Source organism: Pseudoliparis swirei, chromosome 9, assembly GCF_029220125.1.
Source record: "Pseudoliparis swirei isolate HS2019 ecotype Mariana Trench chromosome 9, NWPU_hadal_v1, whole genome shotgun sequence".
Classification (NCBI taxonomy): domain Eukaryota; kingdom Metazoa; phylum Chordata; class Actinopteri; order Perciformes; family Liparidae; genus Pseudoliparis; species Pseudoliparis swirei.
The window spans coordinates 1,027,840-1,047,149 of NC_079396.1; the positions used below are offsets into that span (position 1 = coordinate 1,027,840).

The 19,310-nt window shown below is 50.0% G+C and overlaps 2 protein-coding genes across 2 annotated transcripts; one reads left to right on the forward strand and one right to left on the reverse strand.

Annotated features, from left to right (window-relative positions):
* Positions 1 to 7,122, forward strand: gpr173 (G protein-coupled receptor 173). The gene is made up of 2 exons (XM_056422317.1): positions 1 to 783; positions 2,821 to 7,122. Exon 2 carries the CDS (start codon positions 3,022 to 3,024, stop codon positions 4,204 to 4,206), a length of 1,185 nt encoding a protein of 394 aa, XP_056278292.1. The 5' UTR covers positions 1 to 783; positions 2,821 to 3,021; the 3' UTR covers positions 4,207 to 7,122.
* A 724-nt stretch (positions 7,123 to 7,846) lies between these two features.
* suv39h1b (SUV39H1 histone lysine methyltransferase b) lies at positions 7,847 to 14,525 on the reverse strand. Its single transcript, XM_056423422.1, has 7 exons — positions 14,507 to 14,525; positions 14,338 to 14,439; positions 10,332 to 10,477; positions 9,518 to 10,177; positions 9,062 to 9,208; positions 8,822 to 8,951; positions 7,847 to 8,357 (listed from the first exon to the last, which is right to left on the reverse strand). The coding sequence occupies exons 1-7, from the start codon at positions 14,523 to 14,525 to the stop codon at positions 8,224 to 8,226; spliced, it is 1,338 nt and encodes a 445-aa protein (XP_056279397.1). The 3' UTR covers positions 7,847 to 8,223.
* Positions 14,526 to 19,310: the final 4,785 nt, after the last annotated feature.

The window sequence follows — 19,310 nt, forward strand, 5'->3', positions numbered from 1 at the left end:
CTAGTTATTGTCAAATCTTGCATATTTGCAAAAGCATGTATAAAAAATGAGCCCTGGCTGTCAGTGGGCTGTGTGTGTGTGTGTGGGGGGGGGGCGGGGGGGCTCTGCCCGCAGCCCCCCAGAAGCTCCGGGCCGCCCCTGACCGGGGACCAGCAGACCGGATCACCGCCGACACCAGCAGCAGTTGACCGCTCCGCGCCCGGATGCTGCGCCTCTCCCCGGGACCTGACAGCACCGAGCCGCGGGTCCACGCCTCCTCCCCCCGGGCGGTCCCTCCGCGGTGCCCCGCACGCAGCCGCCTGTCCGCGGGCTGCGGGACAGAATGAGCACCGGCCTCGGTGTCCTCCCGCAGCCCTGCCCGCTCGGGGCGCCCTGGCCTCGGCGCGGTAGCTAGCTAGCAGAGCCCCCTCTCCGGTTCTCTCCGGTGCTCCGCGATGCGGCGGCGGGTCGACGACGAGCGGAAGACGCTCCGCGGGGCGTCCGCTGCTGTGTGCCCGGTCCGGGCGGAGGACTGTACCGGTGCTACCGTCAGATAGAGGACCGGCAGGAAGCCGTGGCTCACGGGGGATGAACACGAGGAGACACCGGCGGACAACACAAGCTCCGGGGGAGAGGAGACATGCGCGAGGAGGAGGACCGCGGCAGCGCCGTGTAGAGGCTCCGTGTGTCCGGGGGAGTCCGACAGGCTCCGGGACCGCTTCACCTGCTAGTCCAGGTGGGTCTCTGTAGACCGCATCGCATGAGGACCGCGCCACACGGCCTGGAGGACAAGCAGCCCCGCAGGTGAGCAGCACCACTACCGTGTAATCCCGATCCCGGTCCCGGTCCGCAACATGCTGCTGCCGTTAGTCTGAGGGGAACCAGGTCTGGATGGGTCCTGGTCTCCTGTAGGCCCAGACCTGCACGGCCCACTGGGACCGCTTTGGTCTGCCCCTACAGGGAGACCACCTGGCCCCATGCAGACCTGGTCCTGGTGCAGCCGGGGGCAGGGGGCAGTGTGGCACGTGCGTGTGTGTGTGTGTGTGTGTGTGTGTGTGCGTGTGTGTGTATTTGTGTGTGTGTGTGTGCGCGTGTGTGTGTGTGTGTGTTGACTCCCCAGTCCTCTCAGACCTGTCGTCTCCCCTGTTGGAGGCCTCATGGTGCCTCCCTGTCAGAGCTCTCCATCTCCGCCTCCATCTCCTCCTCCACCTCCCGGTCCTCCTCTCCTCCTCCTCTCCTCTTTGGGCCTCTGTTGCTACCCAGTTCCTGACAGTGACTCTGCCCTCCACCGCCAACCAACTGCCAGCTCCACATAGCTCCTCCTCCTCCTCCTCCTCCTCCTCCTCTCTCCTGTAGAGCAGCCCGATGCAAACAGTGGATGCAAGAGGAGTTTATTGAATCATTTGATGTGGTTGTCTGATCAGCTCGATGTGGTTCAGACTCGTCTCACGAGGCTCTGGGAGTTCTCCTCTTCTCTCTGTGCTCTTCATCTTCCTCCTCATCCTCATGAAGATATGAAACTCTTCCTCAGCGGTTCTGGCGTGTCCACCTCGGGGTTAGTTCAGTATTCATTGAGTCATCCTCAGGTTTTATTTATCTTTCATCTCTTGTTGTTCCTCCGGTTTGTGTTCAATACACAGAAACACTCTGGAGGAGTAGCTCTGAGCTAACGGCTAATACCTTCACTTAGGGTTAGCATGCTAACTGTTGCTAACTAAAGGCTAATACCTTCACTTAGGGTTAGCATGCTAACTGTTGCTAACTAAAGGCTAATACCTTCACTTCGTGTTAGCATGCTAACTGTTGCTAACTAAAGGCTAATACCTTCACTTCGTGTTAGCATGCTAACTGTTACTAACTAAAGGCTAATACCTTCACTTAGGGTTAGCATGCTAACTGTTGCTAACTAAAGCTTAATAGCGTCACTTAGTGTCTAGCATGCTAACTGTAATGTTGGATGAAGGTAGTCATACTTCTATCTGGATGAAGGTAGTCATACTTCTATCTGGATGAAGGTAGTAATACTTCTATCCGGATGAAGGTAGTATTACTTCTATCTGGATGAAGGTAGTATTACTTCTATCTGGATGAAGGTAGTAATACTTCTATCCGGATGAAGGTAGTATTACTTCTATCTGGATGAAGGTAGTATTACTTCTATCTGGATGAAGGTAGTAATACTTCTATCTGGATGAAGGTAGTATTACTTCTATCTGGATGAAGGTCGACATTTATCTGGATGAAGGTAGTAATACTTCTATCTGGATGAAGGTAGTATTACTTCTATCTGGATGAAGGTAGTATTACTTCTATCTGGATGAAGGTAGTATTACTTCTATCTGAATGAAGGTAGTATTACTTCTATCTGGATGAAGGTAGTAATACTTCTATCCGGATGAAGGTAGTAATACTTCTATCTGGATGAAGGTAGTATTACTTCTATCTGGATGAAGGTAGTAATACTTCTTTAAGTCAAATGGGTTCAAGATGTTCATCTTTTGATGACATGTTGGGAACAAAAAGACATGTGCAGTTTGAGAAGAGGCGATGTAGTAACGCCTCTATGATAACAGCACTTTGAATGAGTAATTGAAGGTTTTTAATCAAGATGAATCCAGATTTGAACCACCAGCTCGTCTTGAATGTCTCCTGAGAACGTGCTGTAAGGCCTCAGCAGTGGACTGAGGGGTGGTGGCTCTCCCTGAACGGTTGAGGGGTGGTGGTTCTCCCTGAACGGTTGAGGGGTGGTGGTTCTCCCTGAACGGTTGAGGGGTGGTGGTTCTCCCTGTTGGTGGTTCTCCCTGAACGGTTACGTGACATCCTCATTCTTTTTGCTTCCAGCCTCTCAAAGCGGATCTTCTGGTCCGAAAACATAAAACACCAAAGACGGGACCCTTCTCGAGATGGGGCGATGTGGATTGGGGTGTTCCTGTTCCTCGTGAACCGCAGAAAGGAGGCGACCACGAGGACGGAGGAACCACCAGCAGCAGCGGGAGGAGGAGGAGGAGGAGTGGTGGCTCCGGTGTTTGAAGAACAGCAGGTATGGGTGGGGGGGCGTTCGGCATGGCGAATAGAAACGAGAGCGCCGAGGGCTCGGCGGGGCCCATGGCGGCGGCGGTGGCCACGGCGGGAAGCGCGGCGGCAGAGAGCCCGTCCTCGGCCGTCTCCACCTACATCAAGCTGGTGCTGCTGGGCCTGATCATCTGCATCAGCCTGGTGGGCAACCTGGTGGCGTCCCTGCTGGTGCTGCGGGACCGAGCCCTGCACAAGGCCCCTTACTACTTCCTGCTGGACCTGTGCCTGGCCGACACCATCCGCTCGGCCATCTGCTTCCCCTTCGTGCTGGTGTCCATAAAGAATGGCTCGGCCTGGACCTACAGCGTGCTGAGCTGCAAGGTGGTGGCCTTCATGGCGGTGCTCTTCTGCTTCCACGCCGCCTTCATGCTGTTCTGCATCAGCGTGACGCGCTACATGGCCATCGCCCACCACCGCTTCTACTCCAAGCGCATGACGTTCTGGACCTGCGTGGCGGTGGTGTGCATGGTGTGGACGCTGTCGGTGGCCATGGCGTTCCCGCCGGTCTTCGACGTGGGCACCTACAAGTTCATCCGCGAGGAGGACCAGTGCATCTTCGAGCACCGCTACTTCAAGGCCAACGACACGCTGGGCTTCATGCTCATGCTGGCCGTGCTCATCCTAGCCACGCACGTGGTCTACATGAAGCTCCTCCTCTTTGAGTACAAGCACCGCAAGATGAAGCCGGTCCAGATGGTGCCGGCCATAAGTCAGAACTGGACCTTCCACGGGCCGGGGGCCACCGGCCAGGCAGCAGCCAACTGGATTGCGGGCTTCGGCCGGGGCCCGATGCCGCCGACGCTGCTGGGCATCCGGCAGAACTTGCACAACCAGAACCGGCGCCTGTTGGGCATGGAGGAGTTCAAGGCGGAGAAGCAGCTGGGCCGGATGTTCTACGTCATCACGCTGCTGTTCCTGGTGCTGTGGTCTCCGTACATCGTGGCGTGCTACTGGAGGGTGTTCGTCAAGGCGTGCACGATACCGCACCGGTACCTCTCCACCACCGTGTGGATGAGCTTCGCCCAGGCCGGCGTCAACCCGATCGTCTGCTTCTTCCTGAACAAAGACTTGAAGAAGGGGCTCCTGTCCCACCTCCCAGCTCGCTGCAGGACTAAACCTCATCCTCCACGAGAGCCTTATTGTGTCATGTGATGAGACGGCGGGGCAGAGGATGTGTTGTGTCTGCGCTCACAGGACTTTTGATTTGATGCAATGAGTGTAATGGTTAAAACACTGGAATGGTAAGCATGTGGTTCCATCTACCAAACCCTTCTTCACTCCAACAGCATCCACGACAACAAGAGAACAATACTTATTCATAATGCCGTCATTGTGGAAACCAAGCCAACAACACATGAGCTGCTTCGTAGGGTTGATGACAAAGGTCTGATTGAAACGAAGAATGTTTGATTGGCTTGGTGACACAAAGATTCCCAAGAAGGAGAAAGCAGCAACTTGTTGAGTCTGAATACTCTTAACATAATGGATTAGTTAGCACAGAGAGAGAGAGAGAGAGAGAGATGCAACAAGGTCCCTGGACTGAGGAAGGTTCGTGCTCAGCGTCTTCCTCTTCAGCTCCGAGTAAAGAATGTGACGACAGACGGAGGATGTCTCAACAGGGTTTTTATTCCGTTTTTTATGGTGTAAAAACTAAACCTCCATCTGAGCCGGTGGTGGTGGCTTAGCGTGGTTCATGAGGACGTGTGTTCAGGCTGTAAAACACCCTCAACCACAGAGACGAGGACTGCAGCTCCATCCCCGTTCTCTCTCATAGCGTTGATATCTGAGGACGCACATCAATACGAGAGGTTCCAAATCAAAAGTCCGACTTTTAAAACATTTAAAATGCTAATTGTTTCAGATAAATATTCTATGTATATATTGATCAGAATCTTCACTTATTATGAATTTGAGCACAGCCTATTGGTGTTGTTATGATGACATCACAGTACGACTCCGCTGTTCACGTCACAAGAGGACGTCCCAGATCTAACGTCGGGTCGCTGTGACCTCCCTGGAGTCTGACGCCTCACTCGGAGGACGTCGAGCGCTTCTCTTCGTGCACACATCTCAACACCGAGCCGTTTCCTTCTTGCATCTCTCTTTAAAAAGAACGAAGGTTGAGGTGGCGTTCAGGAGGAAGAGGGGAGGTTGAGGTCAGTCAGCGAACTGAAGGTAGAACATCGTGTCTGAGGCTCGGAGGAGCTCCTCGGTCACATGTTGTCTTTATTTCCAGAAGTATGGCCTTACTCCATAAACACCTCCACCCAATGCCCCCGACCCTCTGGAGTCCTCCAGGAGGAAACACTGTGTACTCGATGCTCTTCCCACTGAGGTCCGGACCGACGATGGAGGGAACACTCAAAGGAGAGGGAGTAACTTCTCTGGAGTTTTCTTTCACTCCCGGACGTCAACCTGAGAGAAGGAAAGTCGACTGGTCTTCCCTTTGAGGAGCAGGTGGACCCAGGAGACACTGGAGAGGCCTTTTGAGTTGCCCCAGGCAGATGACCTTTTGTAAATGTACCGTGACCTCTGTTCTACTTAGTGTGTATTATATGGACCGCAAAGCGACTCTGGAATGCAACCGCAGAGTTCTGGATCATCATGTTTTTACTGTGTGTGTTTCTATTGGCAGGAATGACTGAGTAAGACGATGACGTAACGAGGAGATAAGCATCAAGACATCATGACTCGTGTTCCTCGAGGGTCTGAATGTGTTTCATGACGTTTACTCAAAGTCCCTTTTGTAAAACATGTAACGGGTCATTATTAATGGGACTGGATTTCCTTTGTACATATTGATGAAGGTAAAAGAGCTGCTGAGTCCGGCCACATGTGATCGTCCTCTGAATGTCCCGTTGAGGAGGTCTTAATGAAGGTGAAGAACCCACAACTGTACATAGAAAACACTTCCACAGGGAATCAGCACTCAAATGGCCATTTCCCAAAAAGGATAGAAGTCTTCTCCACCAATAGAAATCTGATCATGAGATCATGTGATCAGAACAAGCCCCCCCTGTTCAATGGGGTCATGACTGACCTCCAGGGGTTCCAGTGGTTCAGAGCTCTGCTGGTTGGTTTCTTCCATCTGAAGAGTTTCCATTAAAAGTGAATAAATATTACAAATCAATCAAACCGTTATAATCAACTTGAATGATCCCTTAATCCTCACCGCTTGTCTCAAAGGTCGTCTTCCTATCGCTCACATCAGAAGGACCAGAGCAGTTAGTGAAGGTCACACAAGGATAGAATAGACTGGTGTGACTACTGGTCTACATGTGTGACTACTGGTGTGACTACTGGTGTGACTACTGGTCTACTGGTGTGACTACTGGTGTGACTACTGGTCTACATGTGTGACTACTGGTGTGACTACCGGTGTGACTACCTGTGTGACTACTTGTCTACTGGTGTGACTACCGGTGTGACTACCTGTGTGACTACTGGTCTACTGGTGTGAATGCTGGTCTACTGGTGTGACTACTGGTCTACTGGTGTGACTACCTGTGTGACTACTGGTCTACTGGTGTGAATGCTGGTCTACTGGTGTGACTACCTGTGTGACTACTGGTCTACCTGTGTGACTACTGGTCTACTGGTCTACTGGTGTGACTACCTGTGTGACTACTTGTCTACCGGTGTGACTACCGGTGTGACTACTGGTCTACCAGTGTGTCTACCAGTGTGACTACTTGTCTACCGGTGTGACTACCTGTGTGACAGTGTGACTCCCGGTGTGTCTACCGGTGTGACTGGGCCCCAGCAGTACATGACAGATCCCAGGTCTGCGGTAAACACAGTAACATTACAGGACATCCATGATAAACAACATTTCTTTGGGAGTAACTCAACGTCATAGAGGGGAGGGGGGGGGGGGGCGTGGCCTATGAATGTTAATTTGCCGTAAAGCAGAAGTGTGTGAACAAGGAGATTCACGAGTCCGACGTGTTCCCTTTGTTCTGTATTATATAAAAAGGTTGAGCTATTCCGCATGTCTCCGGCCATTTATGATTTATGTTGTTGATTTTGTAATGAAAATAAAAGACATTTGAAATGATCAGAACATTATTGTGAGAGGATGATAGAGGATGGTGGTATGAGTTTCAAATTGACTGCCCTTTACTCCTTTCAGGCAGTTCTCATCCAGTGTTTATATAAATATAATATAAATATAATTGGTTTTATAGAAGTGTCCTGAGTAATTCTCTGATATGAAGCAGGACGTGATTATTATAACAGAAATACCAACCTGTGTTCCGTGTGACGGGCTGAGCGCCGCAGCAGCTTAACAGCGCCCCCTGGTGGCAACGAAGCGAACGGCACCGTCACACGTGGAGCTAAACGGTGACAGGAAACTTCGTTTTGTCATTTTTTATTGAAAGACACATGAAGCTGAGGTGTTATGTTGCTGTGGCTCGTGAGGAGAGGTCGTCCTGCAAACAGCAGGTAGGTTCAATCCCGACTGCCCATAGATCATGTGGAAGTGTCCTTGAGCAAGGCACTGAGCTCCACTGAGTCGCTAGGGGTGGTTTAACTGCTGAGGCTACATTTGCAATAATGTTTAATGTAAATCACACTCCGTTCACCCCACACCAAACAATAAGGAGTTAAGGAAAACAATACTTAAAGTAAAGATTTAAAGGCGTCTAAAGGAAATAACATGTGAATTTAAAGCAATGAGAAGCATCTTTAGGGCTCGCGCTTCACTCGTCTGGAACTTTAAGTGCTAATGTTTCTTTATCCAATGACAACTTACGAAAAATAAAATATAACAAAAACATGCAAGCATCAGTTATCTTCAATTCATTTATTTACATAGAGTTATTTCACCTATAAAAGTACAAATACCAACAGCTTTAAATATAAAAACTGTAAAGACTCACTGGACCACATAGATACTGTACACACACACATTCATATTCACACCACTCATCAGGAACGATGGGGAAATACATCATGTATTATGGGTTATACATCGTGTATTATGGGTTATACATCGTGTATTAGCTATCTGTACAGAGGTTAAAATCACTCCACTCCCTCGTGGTTCGTCGTGGGCGTTTTCATATTTACATGGTAAAAAAGTGAATTCCAGCTTTCATGAAAACAAAAACAAAATTAAAAAGTAATTTACAAATCTGTACAGCGCCGTCCTCGTGGACCCGGCGGTCAGAACAGGTACTTCCGACACGAGTCCGATCCGCATCGACACTCCACCCGGACCCTCTTCCTGGGGGAGCTGGGCAGACCCGCCACGTTGAAGCTGGAGTCCATCCTGGTGCTCTCCGAGTCCACCGGGTCCACTGGAACACAGAGACGCACTTACAGGCTCCACACATCATCATCACCGCCTGCTATTACACCTTCATGACAACATGTGTGCTTATTACACCTTTATGACAACATGTATGCTTATTACACCTGTAATACAACATGTATGCTTATTACACCTTCATGACAACATGTGTGCTTATTACACCTTCATGACAACATGTGTGCTTATTACACCTTTATGACAACATGTGTGCTTATTACACCTGTAATACAACATGTGTGCTTATTACACCTTTATGACAACATGTGTGCTTATTACACCTTCATGACAACATGTGTGCTTATTACACCTTTATGACAACATGTGTGCTTATTACACCTGTAATACAACATGTGTGCTTATTAAACCTTTAATACAACATTAATGTTTATTAAACCTTTAATACAACGATAATGTTTATTAATACAACGTTAATGCTGCTTAGTGACTCACTCTGCATCTTGTAGTCGAAGGTGAGCTCCTCTCCGGCCCGGATCGCCCGCGTTGAAAACAAAGCGATTCTCGGGAGCCTCTCATCGATGTTGTCGATGAACACGTTGAACACCTGCAGGTTGGGGTTGCACTGCACACACACACGCGCACACACACACACACACACAGTCAGTCAGGAGCTCCTCCCTCTCCAGTATGACTCATTGGCGTGACGGCGGGCCCGGTTCTGGAGACGCTCACACTGTGGTTCACGAAGTGCGACACGTTGCCCTGGTGCGCGGCGTCCACCGTGTACACGTCCTCCACGTAGTCCAGGTCGAACAGGTAGGTGGCGCCCTGCCGGTCGTACACGTGGCCCCGCCTCTCGGCTTCGTCTGTCGTGATGATCTGATGAAACAAAGGCTGAGTCAGTGTGGGACACGAGCTTTGAATACTCACTCACACACACTATCAGTTCACCCAAACAGGATTAATGTAGATAAGGATCTCATAATGAACCGGTTACCCATCAACACAGTGAACAGATCACTCAGAGGGGCTTAACGTAATGAGAACAACTGGTCCACCTTAAAAAGGGTCAGTGCACCTTAAAAAGGGTCAGTGCACCCAGCTGGGGGGCTTTACCCTGTTCATTCTGTGATGATGTCACAGCCCAGACAGACAACAACAACAACAAGGTGGTGCCGGTGGCCTCACCTCGCCCACGTACTCCATGATGAACGTGTTCTTCTTGATGCGCTGCAGCGTGCGGACGCCCCACCCCCGGCCGTTCTCCGTCTTGAAGATGCACAGGTCGAACTGGATGCCCTTCTGCACCACCCGGTTGGGGCAGGCGGGGCTGCAGCTGCAGCGGGCGTTGCACTCGTAGATGGGCTGGCCCGGCCGGACCCGGACCTGGCCCCGGTCGTTGTAGGCCATGCGGTGCAGCGAGGCCCCGGGGCAGCAGCCGCCCGCCGGCTCCTTCAGGCAGTCCTTGCACTCGCAGCCCACGGCCATCTCGTCCAGCACGATGCCCTGGCCCACCTGGTAGTTGTTGATGTAGGTGAAGTTCTTGGGGGGCCCCTCCAGGTCCACTTCGTTCAGGACCAGGATGCGGCCCGGGTGGTTGCGCTTGTGGTTCAGGTGGCCCTCCCAGCGCTGCAGCCGCTTCCGGGCCTTGGCTTTCTGGAGGAGGAAGGCGGAGACCTCGGAGTCCAGCTTCTTGGGGGTGCCGCGTCTCTTGTGGCGCCTCAGCTGCTGGTCCAGGTCCACGTGGAACTGCTTCATCACTTTGGGGCATCTGAGGTTCCTCTTGGGCTCCCAGGTGTTCTCGGAGTCCGGGAAGCCCTTCCACTTCACCAGGTAGAACTCCTCCTCCTGAAACACAGCATTCGGCTCAGGGAAAGCTCTCCTGAACTGGGCTCCATAGTGCATGATCATGGTTAGCTAGCTAGCGTAGCCGAGCTCAGGCTCGTGGCGGACCTGAGACTGTGCTAACGTTAGAATGACGCTGCAGCAGGTGCAGCTTTACCTTCTTCCTCTTGTAGTTGCAGAGGAACTCCACCTCGAATTCGTTGGCGTTGTTCCTCTTCAGGCCGAGCCGGCCGCAGTAGAGCCGCTCCCTGCGGCACAGCGCCTCCAGCTCGTCCCAGGACATCTTACAGGGCACGCTGCAGTCTGAGGAGAGAACACCGTTACCTCTACCAGACCCCACGCTACAGAGAACACCTTTAACCAGACCTCACGCTACAGAGAACACCTCTACCAGACCTCACGCTACAGAGAACACCTTTACCAGACCTCACGCTACAGAGAACACCTTTAACCAGACCTCACGCTACAGAGAACACCTCTACCAGACCTCACGCTACAGAGAACACCTCTACCAGACCTCACGCTACAGAGAACACCTTTACCAGACCTCACGCTACAGAGAACACCTTTAACCAGACCTCACGCTACAGAGAACACCTTTACCAGACCTCACGCTACAGAGAACACCTTTAACCAGACCTCACGCTACAGAGAACACCTTTAACCAGACCTCACGCTACAGAGAACACCTTTACCAGACCTCACGCTACAGAGAACACCTCTACCAGACCTCACGCTACAGAGAACACCTCTACCAGACCTCACGCTACAGAGAACACCTTTACCAGACCTCACGCTACAGAGAACACCTTTAACCAGACCTCACGCTACAGAGAACACCTTTACCAGACCTCACGCTACAGAGAACACCTTTAACCAGACCTCACGCTACAGAGAACACCTTTAACCAGACCCCACGCTACAGAGAACACCTTTACCAGACCTCACGCTACAGAGAACACCTTTACCAGACCTCACGCTACAGAGAACACCTTTACCAGACCTCACGCTACAGAGAACACCTTTACCAGACCTCACGCTACAGAGAACACCTTTAACCAGACCTCACGCTACAGAGAACACCTCTACCAGACCTCACGCTACAGAGAACACCTTTACCAGACCTCACGCTACAGAGAACACCTTTACCAGACCTCATGCTACAGAGAACACCTTTACCAGACCTCATGCTACAGAGAACACCTTTAACCAGACCTCATGCTACAGAGAACACCTTTACCAGACCTCACGCTACAGAGAACACCTTTACCCAGACATCACGCTACAGAGAACACCTTTACCAGACCTCATGCTACAGAGAACACCTTTACCAGACCTCACGCTACAGAGAACACCTTTACCCAGACCCCACGCTACAGAGAACACCTTTACCAGACCTCATGCTACAGAGAACACCTTTACCAGACCCCACGCTACAGAGAACACCTTTACCAGACCTCACGCTACAGAAAACACCTTTACCAGACCTCACGCTACAGAGAACACCTCTACCAGACCTCACGCTACAGAGAACACCTTTAACCAGACCCCACGCTACAGAGAACACCTTTACCAGACCTCATGCTACAGAGAACACCTTTAACCAGACCTCACGCTACAGAGAACACCTTTACCAGACGCCACGCTACAGAGAACACCTTTAACCAGACCTCATGCTACAGAGGACACCTTTAACCAGACCTCATGCTACAGAGAACACCTTTAACCAGACCTCATGCTACAGAGAACACCTTTACCAGACCTCACGCTACAGAGAACACCTTTAACCAGACCTCACGCTACAGAGAACACCTTTACCAGACCCCACGCTACAGAGAACACCTTTAACCAGACCCCACGCTACAGAGAACACCTTTAACCAGACCTCATGCTACAGAGAACACCTTTACCAGAGCCCATGCTACAGAGAACACCTTTAACCAGACCTCATGCTACAGAGAACACCTTTACCAGACCTCATGCTACAGAGAACACCTTTAACCAGACCCCATGCTACAGAGAACACCTTTAACCAGACCCCATGCTACAGAGAACACCTTTAACCAGACCCCATGCTACAGAGAACACCTTTACCAGACCTCATGCTACAGAGAACACCTTTAACCAGACCTCATGCTACAGAGAACACCTTTACCCAGACCTCATGCTACAGAGAACACCTTTACCAGACCTCACGCTACAGAGAACACCTTTAACCAGACCTCACGCTACAGAGAACACCTTTAACCAGAGCCCACGCTACAGAGAACACCTTTAACCAGACCTCATGCTACAGAGAACACCTTTACCAGACCTCATGCTACAGAGAACACCTTTAACCAGACCTCATGCTACAGAGAACACCTTTACCAGACCTCACGCTACAGAGAACACCTTTAACCAGACCTCATGCTACAGAGAACACCTTTAACCAGACCTCACGCTACAGAGAACACCTTTACCCAGACATCATGCTACAGAGAACACCTTTAACCAGACCTCATGCTACAGAGAACACCTTTAACCAGACCTCACGGTACAGAGAACACCTTTACCCAGACCTCACGCTACAGAGAACACCTCTACCAGACCTCATGCTACAGAGAACACCTTTAACCAGACCTCACGCTACAGAGAACACCTTTACCAGACCTCACGCTACAGAGAACACCTTTACCAGACCTCATGCTACAGAGAACACCTTTACCAGACCTCACGCTACAGAGAACACCTTTACCAGACCTCATGCTACAGAGAACACCTTTAACCAGACCTCACGCTACAGAGAACACCTTTAACCAGACCTCATGCTACAGAGAACACCTTTACCAGACCTCACGCTATAGAGAACACCTTTACCAGACCTCACGCTACAGAGAACACCTTTACCAGACCTCACGCTACAGAGAACACCTTTAACCAGACCTCACGCTACAGAGAACACCTTTAACCAGACCTCACGCTACAGAGAACACCTTTAACCAGACCTCACGCTACAGAGAACACCTTTAACCAGACCTCACGCTACAGAGAACACCTTTAACCAGACCTCACGCTACAGAGAACACCTTTACCAGACCTCACGCTACAGAGAACACCTTTAACCAGACCCCATGCTACAGAGAACACCTTTAACCAGACCTCATGCTACAGAGAACACCTTTAACCAGACCTCACGCTACAGAGAACACCTTTAACCAGACCTCATGCTACAGAGAACACCTTTACCAGACCTCACGCTACAGAGAACACCTTTAACCAGACCTCATGCTACAGAGAACACCTTTACCAGACCTCACGCTACAGAGAACACCTTTAACCAGACCTCATGCTACAGAGAACACCTTTAACCAGACCTCACGCTACAGAGAACACCTTTAACCAGACCTCACGCTACAGAGAACACCTTTAACCAGACCTCATGCTACAGAGGACACCTTTAACCAGACCTCATGCTACAGAGAACACCTTTAACCAGACCTCATGCTACAGAGAACACCTTTAACCAGACCTCATGCTACAGAGAACACCTTTAACCAGACCTCACGCTACAGAGAACACCTTTACCAGACCTCACGCTACAGAGAACACCTTTACCAGACCTCACGCTACAGAGAACACCTTTACCAGACCTCACGCTACAGAGAACACCTTTACCAGACCTCACGCTACAGAGAACACCTTTACCAGACCTCACGCTACAGAGAACACCTTTACCAGACCTCACGCTACAGAGAACACCTTTACCAGACCTCACGCTACAGAGAACACCTTTACCAGACCCCACGCTACAGAGAACACCTTTACCAGACCTCACGCTACAGAGAACACCTTTACCAGACCCCAACACTGCAGAGCAACATGCGCGCGCACACTGTCCGGGTGCATTATTAATGCAGCATTCAGAGAACACAATCTGACATTTACACAACAACCATCAGATCCCGACGTGACGCTGGAGGCGCGTGAACCACCAGCAGAGAAACGCACGCGCCGGACTGACAGAGGTAACGTGTGTGTCTCCGAGCCGGTTCCGAGTCGGTCTGGACCCCCAGCAGGACTTCCCCCACACAAGGGGCTCCGCAACAAAGGAGCTCCCCAACAAAGGCGCGTCTCCCCCAGCAGGACTTCTCCCCAAAGAGGCGGCATTAAACACAACCTACGTGGTCCTGTTGGCTCCTTAGAGACACCTTGTGTATAAGTACTCTCCTCATGTCGTGTGGAGTACAGCGCGCGCACGTCTGGGGCTCTTTCAAAATTTCGCGCTCATACGAAAGTAAACGGACTTAAAGTGCAATATAACTTGACATGTAGTTCGTTCTCATGAGTTACCTTTCAAATGTTCCGCCATGTTTTCCCCGCAGCCGCCAAAATAGGAGAAATCACATTGGTGGGAGGATCCGGAAACGGAGCAGTCCGAAGCGGCCCGCTGATTGGAGGAGCGCCACAGGCCAGGCCTCTGATTGGAGGAGCGACACACGGCAGCCCTCTGATTGGTTCAGTTGTCGTCAGGGAGGGCGGGCCGAAAAGACGTTTCTTACAGAGCGGCCGCTAGTTGAATTCACCAAGACGCTCCGAGCCGGAAGTCAAGAAGTTACGTTCCACACTACGTCATCAGAAAACTGAGGTTGTGTTGGACAACAACGCAGGGCTCTCAAGCAGGCACGTGCACAGATAGAGCCCTAGTGGTGCTCAAGCACCAGCCCCTTTGCCCTGGATGAGTAAAGGGCCCTTTTTGCTGGAGAAACATTTTTTTTATTCATCCGTATTTTAGAATAAAAGTTACTCTCTCTGTCATCAAGTCCCCCCAAATGTGTTTTATCATCCGGCGGGGTATTTATTTGAGTTATTGTGAGAATTTCGCCCCGACATGCTCCGCGGCCAGTGTTGCCAGGTCCGCGGTTTTCCCGCGGAATTGGGCTACTTTTGAATTGTTGCCGCGGGTTGAATTTTTTGTCCGCTGGTTCGGGTAGACCTATTTTGCATGCAAATTACATGAATATCTTTAAATAAAAATCCATATTTTAAATGAAATAATTTATTAATACCCAAATCCTACCAAACTGACTCCAGATCAGCACGTACACGGCACGCCGACACCTCCGCGCAGTGCCTTCGATCTCCGCGACCTTGTCCGTCACCATGGAAACATTGTCACGTGACATCTAAGCGCTTTGGTGCTAGTGACGTCACGGAGCCCCGAACCAGAGTCTGTAAGTAGAAGTGATTTCCAGCAAAGCAGCAGGGATTTGTGAATCTCACAGGAGCGGTGGGCGACAGGCGGTTCAGAATCGCCTACACGGGAGGAGCGATTCATAGGCGAGTCTGATTATGAATCGCCACCTCCCCAACGGGGTGGGACGGTTTGGCGAGAATCACCTCTTGTGATTACTCCTACACCCCATCCCGGGGTGGGTTTGGTTCTGTGGGATTCACAAATGGGGCCCTTTTAACCCTTTAGTTTAGTTTAGTTTAGTTTATTTTATTTTAGTTTAGTTTAGTTTATTTCGATCAGCAAAATATACAACAATCAGAATTCAACAAAAGAAAGTGGCTGACCGAAAGGGTCGAGGCTGAAAGCTATCTAGCTTATAAGTGCCCTAACCTATGATTTCTCAAAAAAACTTATTTCAAAGAACCATATATATATATATATATTAGTGCTGTGAAAAATAACGCGTTAACGCGTTATAATGAAATTACAGGATTAATTAGTTAATTTTTAAAAACGCATTTATCGCATGTGCAGAATGAGCTTCCAATCCGTCTGTTGTTGGTCGTCTCTCCAGCAGCATGTCATTCTGTCTCTACGTGTCGCGTTAACACGACTCCGATCTCCGTCTCGCGCGCGCCGCAGAGCTCCGGTGCCGGCGCCTGACGAAAAAAAGTCACTTGCGCCCCCCCCCCATCATGAAGGAGTTATGCTTAGGACACCAACATGGTTAGCAGCGGTACTGGACATGGACTTTAAAAGCAGTGTATATGGTTTGGCACGGGCATATTTTGAGTTCTGATATTGGGCTGGTTTTAATTGGCCATTGGGCTGGTTTTGTCACACAGACCTGGCAACCCTGCGGCGCTCACGAGCCCCCCCTCCTCTCCCTCCCCCCGCCGCGCTCCTCCCTCCTCCACTTCCTCCTCCGCGCAGGTCTCCTCGCGCCACCAAACGGGTGCACCTCCTTTTCCTCTGACCCGCAGCACCAGACACACAGGTCATGACGGTGTTTGTCCCCTGACGTTGTTTTGTGATCAACCACAACATTAGCGCTGCTGAAAGCATGACGTCACAACTGGTCCGACGTTTCCTAAAATTTTTTTTTTTTTAACTGATTTCAAAGCCTCGTCCAGCTGTTTACTGACGTTAGTTATGTTTAGAGAATAGAGAGAGGGAGAGAGAGAAGAGAGAGAGAGTAGAGAGAAAGAGGAGAGAGAGAAAAGAGAGAGAGGGAGAGAGAGAAGATTGATTGATTGATTGATTGATTGATTGATTGAATTTATTTGTCGTTTGCCAGAGTACAGGTACAAAAGCATCGAAATTGCAAGAAAGGGTAGATGAAAGATTACAGCATAACATGAGGGAAGAAGGCGAGAAAAAAACACCAACCCCCCGACTATGCCCCGAGAGGGGTACAGTGTGGGAGCAGGAAAAAAACACCTTAGCACATAAGCACATACATTTTAGACATGACTTGCAACGAGTAGGAAGGGGGGAGGGGAGGTAATCCAACAACTGGGTGATCTAAGCCCATCCATTGGGGGCAGAAGGTAACCAGCACCGACAAGCAGCCAGCCGGTCCGGCGCCAGCCTCACAGCGCCAGCCACAGCCCCGTCCGGTCACACTGGGGGTAAGAAGCAGGCGAAGGCGTGGGATGGGGGGAGGGGGGTAGTGAATGCAAATCAGTATATTGAAAGTTTGTGTGTGCGTGGTCTGGTATGTCGTCCTCCCCCAGGCCACAACAGACAGAGTTCACAGTCCGCAAGATGGTCGTTGCCATGGAGATAGCCTTGAAAGGTCCTGGAGAGAAAAGAGAAAGAGGGAGAGAGAAGAGAGAGGAGAGGAGAGAGAGAAAAGAGAGAGAGAATTCTTATTCCGTTCTATTTAACAGGGGCTAGTCTAGGATTTGCGTGGCCAGACTGAAAAAAAAATCATAAGGCCTCTCTTGTTCAGAGGGCCGGGCCAAATGTGGAGGCAGGCCGTATCCGGCCTGCGGGCCGGAGTTTGAGGACCGCTGCTCTTGGCTGTTGATGTCTATCAATATCGCTCATTTTGAAAATGACGTCAGAGGGCAATACGGATCCCTATCAGACCAGCGAGGAGGGCGATACGTGGCCATTAGCCAATCAGAACGCTTGTACTGTCGTTGCTATATAATAATTCATCTTTATTCATAAAGAAAATGTAAGCTAGCGGTCTGATGCTCCCAGAGGAAACGCAGGTCGATGATGTATTGCATCATCAGTGTATTGCTGCTAATGCTTCAACTCTGTCACAATTTTTTTTTAGCATTGGGTGCCCTTTTTTTGGTTTGAGCACCTGCCCCCCAAAATGTCTGTGCACGTGCCTGCTCTCAAGTCTCACGCATTTCGGTCTTAAGTCACGCACTCCCGCCACACATCGTATTTCTCACGCTGAAAAAAACTCTCGGCTATTTAATGTTTTAATGTGCCGCAGCGCGCAAACATGAGCCGCCCTCACCGTGGAGGAATCAAGCGCTCCCTGGAGTTCTGCTGTGAGGAGCCACTTATCAGCCAATCAGAAAAAAGAGATGGGCTACACAATAGCCAATCAGAAAAAACCCTGTATCTGTTGTATCTGGGTAAGATTTAATCCAGCAACCAATGAAAATAAAGCATCCTGGAATTGCGCGCGACTGACTGATATCCGAAAATTTCGTTCTGCAGGGGGGGGGGGGGGTGCTGATGGAAATGTCACTCTTGCCTGTCTTCAAAACTTGAGAGCCCTGACAACGTGTCATCGTGTGTGTGTCATGTGTGCGTCATGTGTCATGTGTGTGTCATGTGTGTGTGTCATGTGTGTGTGTCATGTGTGTGTCATGTGTGCATCATGTGTGTGTGTCATGTGTGCGTCATGTGTGTGTGTCATGTGTGTGTCATGTGTGTGTCATGTGTGTGTGTGTCATGTGTGCATCATGTGTGTGTCATGTGTGTGTCATGTGTGTGTGTCATGTGTGTGTCATGTGTGTGTGTCATGTGTGTGTCATGTGTGTGTGTCATGTGTGTCATGTTGTGTGTGTCATGTTGTCTGTGTCATGTGTCATGTGTGTGTCATGTGTGTCATGTGTGTGTCATGTGTGTGTGTGTCATGTGTGTGTGTCATGTGTGTGTGTGTGTCATGTGTGTGTGTCATGTGTGTGTCATGTGTGTGTGTCATGTGTGTGTGTGTCATGTGTGTCATGTGTGTGTGTCATGTGTGTGTCATGTGTGTGTCATGTGTGTGTGTGTCATGTGTGTGTCATGTGTGTCATGTGTGTGTCATGTGTGTGTCATGTGTGTGTCATGTGTGTGTCATGTGTGTGTGTGTCATGTGTGTGTGTCATGTGTGTGTGTCATGTGTGTGTCATGTGTGTGTCATGTGTGTGTCATGTGTGTGTGGTGTGTGTGTCATGTGTGTGTCATGTGTGTGTGTGTGTGTCATGTGTGTGTGTCATGTGTGTGTGTGTGTCATGTGTGTGTCATGTGTGTGTGTGTCGTGTGTGTCATGTGTGTGTGTCATGTGTGTAAATTACATGTATGTACGACAGAGCAGTGTAACCGCAGTCAAACTACATGTATGTGAACACGAACATGGCTGTTGGAGCTATTTATTTGATGTTTAGTTATTTTATTGACAAGTAATATTGTTTAGCCGTTCAGGTTGTTTTGATATCTTAGAATAGTGTCTTCTTGTTTATAGTTTAGTTTAATTCATCGTTGTTGTTGTTTAGATATATTTAGTCTTTTGGTTGTTCATTTGTTCACTAATTGGGTCACACTGTGACCACCTGTGTCATATGTAGGAGTATAGGCAGGTACCGGACCAGCATGCACCTGGCCTGTTGTTCTTTACCAGCGTTCGGAGTTCCTTTGTTCTTTTGTTTGTTTGTTTTGTTTAGTTAAAGAAAATTCAGAAAAAAC

Bases quoted from the DNA above. Each gene is read 5' to 3' on its own strand.
- gpr173 (XM_056422317.1), top strand. From the start codon at position 3,022: ATGGGTGGGGGGGCGTTCGGCATGGCGAATAGAAACGAGAGCGCCGAG.
- suv39h1b (XM_056423422.1), bottom strand. The intron at 10,478-14,337 runs GTAGGTTGTGTT...TTCTCTCCTCAG, and splicing joins TAAGGAGCCAACAGGACCAC to ACTGCAGCGTGCCCTGTAAG. The intron at 8,952-9,061 runs GTGAGCGTCTCC...GTGTGTGTGCAG, and splicing joins CGCACTTCGTGAACCACAGT to TGCAACCCCAACCTGCAGGT.